Source organism: Moschus berezovskii, chromosome 15, assembly GCF_049115385.1.
Source record: "Moschus berezovskii isolate FMDL1 chromosome 15, NW_MosBer_1.0, whole genome shotgun sequence".
NCBI lineage: Eukaryota > Metazoa > Chordata > Mammalia > Artiodactyla > Moschidae > Moschus > Moschus berezovskii.
The window spans coordinates 40818557-40830733 of record NC_142474.1 but is presented as its reverse complement, the minus strand read 5'-3'; the positions used below and the strand labels follow the sequence as shown (position 1 = coordinate 40830733).

Below are 12177 nucleotides of genomic sequence, written 5' to 3'. Positions count from 1 at the left end.
AATGCCTGCTTCTGTTCCAGCCAGGGGAGGAATTACTTCCAAAAGATGAAAATGGAAAACTGATATTTGACTCAGTGGATCTCTGTCTTACGTGGGAGGTGAGTCCAGGGAGGAGAGAACCAGGGGAGGAGCCAGGAGAGGGGGGAACATCCTTCATTTCTTCCACCTGTGAGAATGGGCTGTGGACCATCAAACTCAGCAATTCATGGATCTAAGGGTTGTGATGTTGAGGTTGTTGGGAGGAAACCATTGCTGAAATGTTCACAGAGAGGAATGAAGGAGGAGAATATGGGACAGTGCAGACAGGTATCTCTTTCCTTCCATGTGATATGTCTTCTCTAGGGTTTTTTCTAAGGAGGAGACAAGAATTCTTCTTGTGTTATGACTTTTTTCCACTTTTTTCTTCTTGATAATCAATGCTAATTCTTGATGGATGACGGTGATTACCGATGTTTTTCAGCATTTATTCTTGCTCTATCATTCCATGTAATTGTTCACCACCCCTTCCTCCCCAGGCCCTGGAGAAGTGTAAGGATGCAGGGCTGACCAAGTCCATTGGAGTGTCCAATTTCAACCACAAGCAACTGGAGAAGATCCTGAACAAGCTGGGGCTCAAGTACAAGCCTGTGTGCAACCAGGTGAGCTTCTTGGCTCCTCTCCCTCCTGCTCTTCAGAACCTCCTTCTTGCACTGGAGCCTGATGTTTGTCTTTCCTCGCCTCCTGTTCATCTGACCTTTGTGGACAGATGATTCTAGAGCTCAGAGCCTCTGTCTGGATGGTCTGAATAGAACCTAGAATGGTATCCCTAACTGATAAATTTGGGTGGAAAAGGTGGGGAAAGCTTCCAGGTAAATTATGGGTAGAACCTGGAGGCATTTTTCTAAGATGAAAGCATGACCAGAAATTGGACGGGAAAGTGCCTTGTGGCAAACCATGTATAGGAAGGAAAACCATGAAAAGATGGAATGAGAAGTAAATGAAAAAGACAAATCATGTAAGACTGGCTTAAGAATTTGTGTGGAGTTTTGATGGCTAAATCCTTAGTCTTGGTGGTCTCCTCCTTTATGGGTCTTCAACAGGGAGCACAGTACAAAAAATGTGCTGGGGATGATGAAAATCACCTAGGTTAGAGGGTGAAGTTAAAGGTTCATGGTAATATTATCAGTAGATAAAATATTTACTCTGAAACTTTTACTCAGATGTAGAGTCCATATTTTGATTACTCAATCTTGGACTTGTTCTCCCATCCATTTCCATCATAAAATTAACTATATAAACACACTTTTCTCTATTTCACTCTTGCTGTTGATATTTCAAGTTTCCAGTTAATGTTACAGTTTTTCCCTCAGCATGTTTTTAACCTTTTAATCTTTCTCTGTCTTGTTAATGTTACCTTTGCATATAATCTGACACTCTTCTCTTTGGCATTCTAGAGGTAGAATGTCACCCTTATCTCAATCAGAGCAAACTGTTGGCTTTCTGCAAGTCACATGATATCGTTCTTGTTGCCTTTGGTGCTCTGGGATCCCAACGAGTAAAAGAATGGTACTGAATCCTATTGAAGACAACTGGAATTGTCCTTGAAATTCAATTTTTGATGAAATAGTTTACATTGTACAGTACTCAGATAGTTCTCATAGGGAGAGGGAAGAGAAAGGAGGGATGGAATGAATTCTTCTCTTTTATCATCCCATCACCCCGCCTGTTTTTCCACATGGTATTAGCTTGTCGACTCATCAGTAATAAATGTCTGCATTAAAATCTACATGTAGTCCCCCAGTTGAGATCAGAGACACAACATTGTGTCATGATTTACTTATTAACCAAGGAACACATTTCTAAAAATAGATGTTCTAAGCCTCTTACCTTATGTATAAAATTAAGATAATATGTAACACATAGATCAATCATGATAGAAAAATATTGATGAACCATTTTTGTAAACATCTACAGTAGAATAATGGTGAAATAAATATCTGTTATTTTGAGACTTCTCAAATAATACCTTAGAAAAGTGAAATTTTAAAATGATCCCTGTTTATTTTTTCTTCTTCTGTTTCTCTATTCATGCTCTTGATAATAGAAGAAAAACAACCTCTCAGATTTAAAGAACAATCCATGAGTTTGGCAGTCCTAATCTCAAGTCAATAATGGATCTGAATCACCTGCAGAACTCTGTAAACCCAGAATGGGAGGTTACACAGTTGAGGTCCTGATTCAGTTTGTCTTCAGCTAAGCCATAGAATTTGTATTTCTTACAAGATCCCAAGTGATGCTGATGCTGTTGGTCCATGGTCCACAATTTGAGAAGCCCTGTCTACAGTGGACCTTCTTGGTCTGTTTGAGAAACTGAGACAAATGAGTCTCAGCTCCTCATCATTTCTGAATTTCCTTCCAGGGGTAACCTGAACCATCCCATTCTCTTGGAGGACCCAGTTCTCTCTTCCATTGCCCAAAAGCACAAGCAAACCCCAGCTCTAGTTGCCCTTTGCTACCAGATACAACGTGGGGCTGTGGTTCTGACCAAGAGTTTCAACAAGAAGCGGGTCAAAGAGAACATACAGGTGATGATGAGTGGGGCTGCAGGCAGAGGGCTCCTAGGGAAAATCCTTCACTAGGGTCATTTTAGGTCCATCTCGCAAGACTTTCCTTGAGTCAAGATGGGTTACCTGCTCTTTCCCATGTATGAAAACCTTGTGTGTATTCCTGGTGGTTTTCTCCACCTGATGTGATAACAGGAGACTTGGCATGGCTGGAGAGGGTTACGGTTGTACACAGAACAGAGATTTTAACTCCAGTGTTATGTCTCCAATTTATTCTGTCACGTTGTACAAATGATATCTTATTGTCTTTGTTCTCAATTGATGAAATTGCATTATGTGATTTTTTTTTAGACAGTTTTGTGTGTTTTAACAAAATTCTACAGACTGAGTGACTGAGAAAAAAATGGAAATTTGTTTCTCACAGTTCTGAAGCTGGAGGTCTGAGGTCGGGTGCCCATGTGGCCAGGTGAGGGCCCTCCTCCAGGTCACAGGCTTCTCCTTGTATCTTAACATGGTGAAGGGGGCAAAGACCTCCCACAGTTCTCTTATATGAATATGATGTTCTTTAAATCTCATTCATGAGGGCTCCACAATTATGTCCTAAACATTTCTCAAAAACTTCTTTTCTAACATCATCAAATTGTGAATTTGGAGGCACAAATTTATGGCAGTGTTTTTAACCTCCTTTTTAAAATTAAATTAATTCATTTATTTTAATTTGAGGCTAATTGCCTGGAGAATCCCAGGGATGGGGGAGCCTGGTGGGCTTCCATCTATGGGGTCACACAGAGTCGGACACGACTGAAGTGACTTAGCAGCAGCAGCAGCACTGTACTATATTGTAGTGTTTTTTGCCATACATTGATATGAATCAGCCATGGGTGTACATGTGTTCCCCATCCTGAACCCCCCCCCCACTACTTTCCATCCCATCCCTCAGGGTCATCCCAGTGCACCAGGTCTGAGCACCCCGTCTCATGCGTTGAACCTGGACTGGTGATCTGTTACACAAATGATAATATACATGTGTCAAGGCTATTCTCTCAAATCATCCCACCCTTGCATTCTCCCAGAGAATCCAAAAGATTATTCTTTACATCTGTGTCTCTTTTGCTGTCTCGCATGTAGAGTCATCATTACCATCTTTCTAAATTCCATATATATGCATTAGTGCACTGAATTGGTGTTTTCCTTTCTGACTTACTTCACTCTGTATAATAGGCTCCAGTTTCATCCACCTCATTAGAACTGATTCAAATGTATTCTTTTTAATTGCTGAGTAATACTCCATTGGATGTGAGAGTTGGACTGTGAAGAAGGCTGATCACCGAAGAATTGATGCTTTTGAACTGTGGTATTGGAGAAGCCTCTTGAGAGTCCCTTGTACTACAAGGAGATCCAACCAGTCCATTCTAAAGGAGGTCGATCCTGGGTGTTCATTGGAAGGACTGATGCTAAAGCTGAAACTCCAATACTTTGGCCACCTCATGCGACGAGTTGACTCACTGGAAAAGACTCTGATGCTGGGAAAGGTTGGGGGCGGGAGGAGAAGGGGACGGCAGAGAATGAGACGGCTGGATGGCATCACCGACTCTGTGGACATGAGTTTGAGTGAACTCCGGGAGTTGGTGATGGACAGGGAGGCCTGGCATGCTGTGATTCATGGGGTCGCGGAGAGTCGGACACAACTGAGCGACTGAACTGAACTGAACTGAACTGAATACTCCATTGTGTATATATACCACAGCTTTCTTATCCATTCATCTGCAGATGGACATCTAGGTTTCTTCCATGTCCTGGCAATTTTTGACAGTGCTGTGATGAATATTGGGGTACATGTGATTCTTTCAATTCTGGTTTCCTCAGTGTGTATGCCTAGCAGTGTGATTGCTGGGTCATATGGCAGTTCTATTTCTAGATTTTTAAGGAATCGCCACACTGTTCTCCATGGTGGCTGTACCAGTTTGCATTCCCACCAAGAGTGTAAGAGGGTTCCCTTTTCTCCACACCTTCTCCAGCATTTATTGTTTGTAGACTTTTTGATAGCAGCCATTCTGACTGGCGTGAGATGGTACTTCATTGTGGTTTTGATTTGCATTTCTCTGATAATGAGTGATGTTGAGCATCATTTCATGTGTTTCTTAGCCACCTGTATGTCTTTTTTGAAGAAATGTCAGTTTAGTTCTTTGGCCTTTTTTTCAAATTGGGTCGTTTATTTTTCTGGAATTGAGCCTCAGGTGTTGCTTGTATATTTTTGAGATTAATTCTTTGTCAGTTGCTTCATTTGCTATTATTCTATCCCATTCTGAAGGCTGTCTTTTCACCTTGCTTATAGTTTCCTTTGCTTTGCAGAAGCTTTTAATTTTAATTAGTTCCCATTTTTTTAGTTTTGCTTTTATTTCCAATATTCTGGGAGGTGGGTCATGGAGGATCCTGCTGTGATTTATGTCAGAGAGGGTTTTGCTTATGTTTTCCTCTTAGAGTTTTACAGTTTCTGGTTTTATGTTTGGATCTTTAATCCATTTTGAGGTTATTTTTGTGTATGGTGTTAGAAAGTGCTCTAGTTTCATTCTTTTGCAAGTGGTTGACCAGTTTTCCCAGCACCACTTGTTAAAGAGATTGTCTTTTCTCCATTGTATATTCTTGCCTCCTTTGTCAAAGATAAGGTGTCCATAAGTGCATGGATTTATCTCTGGGCTTTCTATTTTGTTCCATTGATCTATATTTCTGTCTTTTTGCCAGTACCATACTGTCTTGATGACCGCAACTTTGTAGTATAGTCTGATGTCAGACAGGTTGATTCCTCCAGTTCCATTCTACTTTCTTAAGATTGCTTTGGCTATTCGAGGTTTTTTGTATTTCCATACAAATTGTGAAATTATTTCTTCTAGCTCTGTGAAAAATACCGTTGGTAGCTTGATAAGGATCACATTGAATCTATAAATTGCTTTGGATAGTATAGTCATTTTCACTATATTGATTCTTCTGATCCATGAACATGGTATATTTCTCCATCTGTTTGTGTCATCTTTGATTTCTTTCATCAGTGTTTTATAGTTTTCTATATATAGGTTTTTTTTATTTCTTTAGGTAGATTTATTTCTAAGTATTTTATTCTTTTCTTCACAATGGTGAATGGAATTGTTTTTTTAATTTCTCTTTCTGTTTTCTCGTTGTTAGTGTATAGGAATCAAGGGATTTATCTGTGTTAATTTATATCCTGCAACTTTCTTACATTCATTGATTAGCTCTATTAATTGTGGTTTTATTTTGTATTTCCATGAATACTGTAAGGTTTCACTTCAAACATTTAATCTCCTTGAGTTTCTGCTGTTGCAAAGTTCCTGTTCTTGACTGTGCTTATTATTGCTAAGTTGTCTGTGTTTTGATTTCTGTGTAGGAGACCATAATTGTACCCTTAGCATAGCTGTACAGGAACCTCTCCCCTGTTTCAGGATTTAATGCAGAGATCACTTCTGCATCTCTTGATTCTGTGGTTTGAAAATCATCCAGAACTCAGCTAAGCTGTTGTCCTCTAGGCTTGGCTCTTTTGTGCATTTGCAATTCCGTGCTTTACCGGGTGGATGTAACTCTTGTCAGAGGAGCCTGCACACTTCTCTGTATATATTACATACATATTTGGCTAGACTGTGACAACTATCTCAGCACAGCCCTAGGATCCCAAGTCACTCAGTCAGTTCAGTTACTCAGTTGGGTCTGACTCTGCAACCCTAAGGACTGCAGTACGCCAGGCTTCCCTGTCCATCACCAACTCCCGGAGCTTACTCAAATTCATGTCCATCGAGTTGGTGATGCCATCCAACCATCTCATCCTCTGTCGTACCCTTCTCCTCCTGCCTTCAATCTTTTCTAGCACCAGGGTCTTTTCCAATGAGTCAGTACGTCACATCAGGTGGCCAAAGTAATGAAGTTTCAGCTTCAGCATCAGTCCTTCAAATGAATAGTCAGGAATGATTTCCTTTACGATTGACTGGTTTTATCTCCTTGCAGTCCTAGGGACTCTCAAGAGTGTTCTCCAACACCACAGTTCAAAAGCATCAATTCTTCGGTGCTCAACTTTCTTTATAGTCCACCACTCACATCCATACATGACTATTGGAAAAACCATAGCTTTGCCTAGACGGACCTTTGTCAGAAAAGTGATGTCTCTGCTTTTTAAGAAGCTGTCTATGTTTGTCATAGCTTTTCTTCCAAGGAGCAAGCATCTTTTTATTTCCCCATTATGATCCCAAGCTAGGGAGTAGGAAAAAATCCTCTTCATGTCTAGGCTTAGAACTAATTCCCCTGTATCATGCGTTGAATCTGGACTGGTGATTCATTTCACATATGATAATATACATGTTTCAATGCCAGTCTCCCATATCATCCCACACTCACACTCTTCCACAGAGTCCCAAAGATTGTTCTAAACACCTGTGTCTCTTTTGCTGTCTTTTGGATGGCATCGCCGACTCTGTGGACAGGAGTTTCAGTGAACTCCGGGAGTTGGTAATGGACAGGGAGGCCTGGCGTGCTGTGATTCATGGGGTCGCGGAGAGTCGGACGTGACTGAACGACTGAACAACTGAACTGAACTGAACTGATACAGGGTTATAAAAAAATTTTAAAAAAAAGAAAAAAATTAAAATATAAAAAAGAACTAACTCATCCTTTCTTCTAGCAAATTTCACTGCCCAATGCAAGTCAGGCCAAGTCAAAACTCAACTACATGGTCCCCTGAAAAGTTGTTTTGGTGTTTGCATTCAAATTTGGCTCTGAAATACATTTGGAACCGTTTTTCTAACATTATATAAAGTTATTACCTATTTTTTTTAATTTAAATGGAAATCTAAGTGTCCACATTTTCCACAGATTTTCACTGCCAACTCTGTCATATATCAAATGTTCATAAATACATTTCTGGCCTCTCCTTTATATTTAACTATCCAGTTTTGTGTACTCTGTTACAAAAGTATAAAATAAGTCTTGATTTTCAGAATGGTATATTCTTCTTTTTTAAGGCTATCTTGACTGCTTTTGACTAGCTATTTCTTATTTCAAATTTAGTATCACTTTACAGAATTCCACAAGTTAATACGTGTTTAAGCCTTTGGTTCAAGTTGCACTGAAACACTAGATCACTTTGGAGAAAAAGAATTTCTTGATAAAATTGAGCTTTCCGTTTCAAAATTATGATATGAATTTTTAATTATTTAGGTGTTCTCTAATGTCTTAAACATTTTTCATAACTTTCTCCACAAAGGCATTTACATAAAGTTTTTTAGATTCAATTATAGGTAATGAGTACGTTTGATATCAGATTCTTGATTAGGCTTTCATGGAGGAACCTGCTTCCAACACTGCTTCAGCTGAATGCTGTCACTCTTAGGGCATGTTTGGGGCAGTTAGTCAGTCTAATGTTAGCTCAGGTTCAGTATCGAGTCTGGAGTGTCCAATGACCGTGCTTGGTAAAAGAAGATTTTAATTTGTTTGTTTTCTGTCTCAAGTGTTTCACTTAGAAAGATAAGGGACTGATGCACTGTAACATTTGTGAGATGGACAGAGAAGGAGAAGGTGTGGGAAGGAGAGGTGAGAACTCAGCAGAGGCTCCCAGCTTGTTCACCTGGAAGCTGAGGACAGACACGGCTTCCCTGTCCCCTCTTCTTGTCTCCATCCAGGGGGACAGTTCTCTAGTCCCCAGTGGGAGGCCAGTTCTTGGGGGAGTTACTGTGGTTCTTTCCTTTCTTCCAGGTGTTTGACTTTGAACTGAGTCCAGAAGACATGAAAACAAGTGATGGCCTCAACAGAAATAGAAGATACTATGAATTTCTACCGTAAGTGACTTTCAGGTGTTTGACACATATGTTCTTTTCTGTAGCAGGCAGTTCAGTAGGGGAACTAAGGTTTTTAAAGCTTAATTCTTGGAAGACAGTCCTGATTTCCAGCATAGGAGTAAACCAGGGGTTTCCTGCAGACCTCACACCAGAGGTTTCCTCTAGGGGTTCATCTCTGACCAACAGAAATGTGATTGGAGCCCAGAACAGTGCATCAATAAAATACTGAGTTCACATCATAGTGAATTCACTACTTTGTGCCCCTGATCCCTGTGCCTGGTGTACCTCCTCTCAGGGCCGAGAGACTCAGGAAACAGGCACAGTGTCTGCATTCCAGTATTCTTTCAGGGACTTGTGAACATGTTTCATCTTTAATTCTTTTTACATCGGGGAAAATAATTATATTGATAATAACTACATAATAATGAATCCATCATGCATTACATTCATGTCTTTGTTTTTGTTTAATCTGTGAGTCCTGTCTACCATCCCATGCTCTATAACTCTGTTCTTGGGATTTCCCAGGCAATAATACTGGAGTGGATTGCCATTTCCTTCTCCAGTGGATCTTGCGAACCTAGGGATCAAACACGGGTCTCTTGCTTATCCGGTGGATCCGCAACCACTGAGCCACCTGGGAAGAAGGCATAAATATGCCTAACAAAATTACAAAATGTATTGTTGATGTTTTCTATGAAGGATGGTCCCATGAAATCCAATGTGCATCTGTGCTATGAAGTCACAGGGGACCTGCTTCCACCCTTGTCCCCTAGGTGTCTGGTGGATTTTCTCCCTAATGGGCATTTTTTCTCCAAAACATCATCCATTTCTTTCAAATTGGTCTCTTCATTGGCCCCTTTTCCCTGTTATAACCCCCACATCCTCATCCTTGTTATCTCACAAAGCTGAATTATCAGTAGATCATGAGCTGAACTGACCATCCAGTGAGTGACTGCTGTGTCCTTAGCAGGACACACCCAGGTAAGATCGTCTTGGTCTTCTGCTTTTTTGAGTAAAGACTCACACCTGTGTGGTATTTGTTCATCAGTGATCCATCCACTGCGGAGTCCCTACCTCCTATACTTTGACTTAGTCACTAACATGGGATTCCAGCTGCCTAATTACTGCAGGAGGATGTCAAGACTGAAGAGACATATGACTGATCTAACAGGGAAAATTTGGAAGGGAGTTTAGAGAGAAGAGAATACAAACTATTGGTAAAATAAAGATCTTATTTCCAATGATGGATCTCAAAACTCTCCCTATTGCTTGTAAAGCAGTATCATGAATCTGAGAAAAGCCATGATAAAAGAAAAGGTGGAAGGCTATTTTTCTGTACTTAGGGGCTCTTTAGTATAATTCTATGTTCTTCTTCATTAGGCTGTGAATGCCTTGACTTACTCATCTTTGTGAGCTCAGGTCAACAGCACAGCTCCTGGCACTTGGAATCATTCAGAGTGCAGTTTTTAATGAATTGAAAAGGACAAATTCAGAAAGAAAAGTAGAAACATGGAAAAAAGGAAAACAGCAGTAATACTAATTGCTGAGTAACAAGGGTTTTAATACATTATAAATTAAAAGAGGAATAATCCCACTTTGAGCTGTATGATTATTCAGGTACTTGTGGTAGTTCTCCAATAGATGACAAGTTCCAGGCACTCTGCATTTTTGGAGAGCTGATTTGCTTATCCATGCATGTATGAAAAAGGGCAGTTAATTTGTTCTCCTTGAACCTTTTCATCATCTAGGGGCAGAAGTTTCACCTGTGTCTGAAATGATTGTTACAGTTACTGCCAGGTCTTGTGGTCTCATATAAATTGTAACCTGAGTCAAATTACCTGTCTGTGAAGTGAATATTACACGTGAATGTTTGGACTGGACGTGCAGGTGCCATGTGCACATGGACCAGGCATCTGCATGTGTGCTTGTCGGGGGAGAAGGAGGGATGTGTTTGTAGATTTACACTTTTAACCCATCCTGACAGCATCATAAAATAATGCTCTATGACAATATGACTGATTTAATAAATGAATCTTCCTCCTCCTCTTTCAGTGGTGTTGGTCACCCTGAGTATCCATTCTCTGAAGAATATTGACTCTCAACTCTCATTGAGATTCTTCAAGAATTTCTTGCGTCTAGGGTGGTGAAGACTTTTGTACTTGGTGGGGGTACTTAATGAAGTGTCTGAACTTTTGAAAGCTTGCCTTTCCTTTTTCAAAATTAAAAAGTTTATGAAACAATGAAGACTTCAAGTAAGAACTCTTGTTTCTGATCATTAAAATAATACCTCCAAAATATAGAAAACTTGGAAAATAGAAGGGATAGATAGAAAATAAAGATCAGTTGTCTTTACCCATTTGAAAATACTTACCTTTGGTATATTTACCTTGTGATTTTCCTAGACAAATATGTGTATTTGTTTACTTACAAAGACAAATGAACTTAATTTGACAGGTTGTATACTTCTTTTGAAACTTAGCATAAGTATCTCAGTAAGCTAAAATAATGATTTTAAAAAATCGAGTGTTGTATTTTGCTTCCTGTAAAGCAGCACATTTTACTCATTTATGTAATTTCTTAATTGTCTGCCCATGCTTAGCATTTTGATGAATCCTTACATATTTTGAGGTCATTCATTGTGAAGAAGGCTGATCGCCAAAGAATTGATGCTTTTGAACTGTGGTGCTGGAGAAGACTCCTGAGAGTCCCTTGGACTGCAAGGAGATCCAACCAGTCCATTCTAAAGGAGATCAATCCTGGGTGTTCATTGGAAGGACTGATGCTAAAACTGAAACTCCAATACTTTGGCCACCTCATGCGCAGAATTGACTCACTGGAAAAGAGTCTGATGCTGGGAGGGATTGGGGGCAGGAGCAGAAGGGGACGACAGAGAATGAGATGGCTGGATGGCATCACCGACTCTGTGGACATGAGTTTGAGTGAACTCCGGGAGTTGGTGATGGACAGGGAGGCCTTGCGTGCCATGATTCATGGGGTCACAAAGAGTCAGACACGACTGAGCGACTGAACTGAACTGAACTGAACTTATTGGTCGTTCACCAAAACTTTATTGAACATTCTTTAGAAAGACATTGTTTCATCAACAAATGTCAATAAGTGAAATAAATTCTTGAGTCATTAGTCTCGTGGAGAATGTGACTGTGAATGTTATCAGGAGAATTTAGCTGTTAGAAATGGGTATGTGTCTGTTGAGATAGTTCTGCATAACATTTTGTGTTTCTGTACATCAATTAGGCAGAGACACCAACTACCCTTCATCCCACACAACTTTTCATTTCTACAAAAGAGCCTTGAACATAGAGACAGTGCTTCCTGCATGTCTCTGAAACAGAAAATGCTTTTTCCAGGAAGGAAGGGTGTTCATGGAACATTTAAGGGCCAGCAAGTTGGCTGATGTGGGTGGAGTTTAGTGATGTGGGGAGACAGGAGCTGAAGATGTCAGAAAGCCCATGGGGCAGGGGGTCCTTGACACATAGGCTTTTAAAGATTTTACTGTGAAAGAAATGGAGAAGGATATTTCCAGAACACTGCTCCTTAGGCCCCTCTCTCATAGCCCATGGCCACCCTGGCCTGTCCAGACATCCTGCTGGTCTGAGCTGGCTCTATACGCCATACTGCCCACTCTGCACAGCATGGGTGGCCTGCACCCTGGGGGGAGTAAACTGGATCCAGAGGCACTGAGGGGACATCTGTGGACTGGGGAGCACATGGGCTGCCGAGTAAAATGGCCAAGTTCTGGATAATATCCGGCTGCCTCCTCAGTCTGTACCAGGAGCAGA

General features: G+C 40.6%; 1 protein-coding gene across 2 annotated transcripts in view; it reads left to right on the top strand.

Moving 5' to 3' along the window:
• Positions 1-11595, top strand: part of LOC129559483 (aldo-keto reductase family 1 member C3-like) — a 31940-nt gene extending 20345 nt beyond the window's left edge. For both annotated transcript variants that reach the window (XM_088844004.1, XM_055431282.2), the window contains 6 exons: positions 21-98; positions 516-638; positions 1436-1545; positions 2399-2564; positions 8295-8377; positions 10430-11595. In XM_088844004.1, the coding sequence (XP_088700130.1) occupies positions 21-98; positions 516-638; positions 1436-1545; positions 2399-2564; positions 8295-8377; positions 10430-10472 (603 nt within the window). In that variant the 3' untranslated portion in view covers positions 10473-11595. The remainder of the gene's footprint in view (positions 1-20; positions 99-515; positions 639-1435; positions 1546-2398; positions 2565-8294; positions 8378-10429) is intronic.
• Positions 11596-12177: the final 582 nt, after the last annotated feature.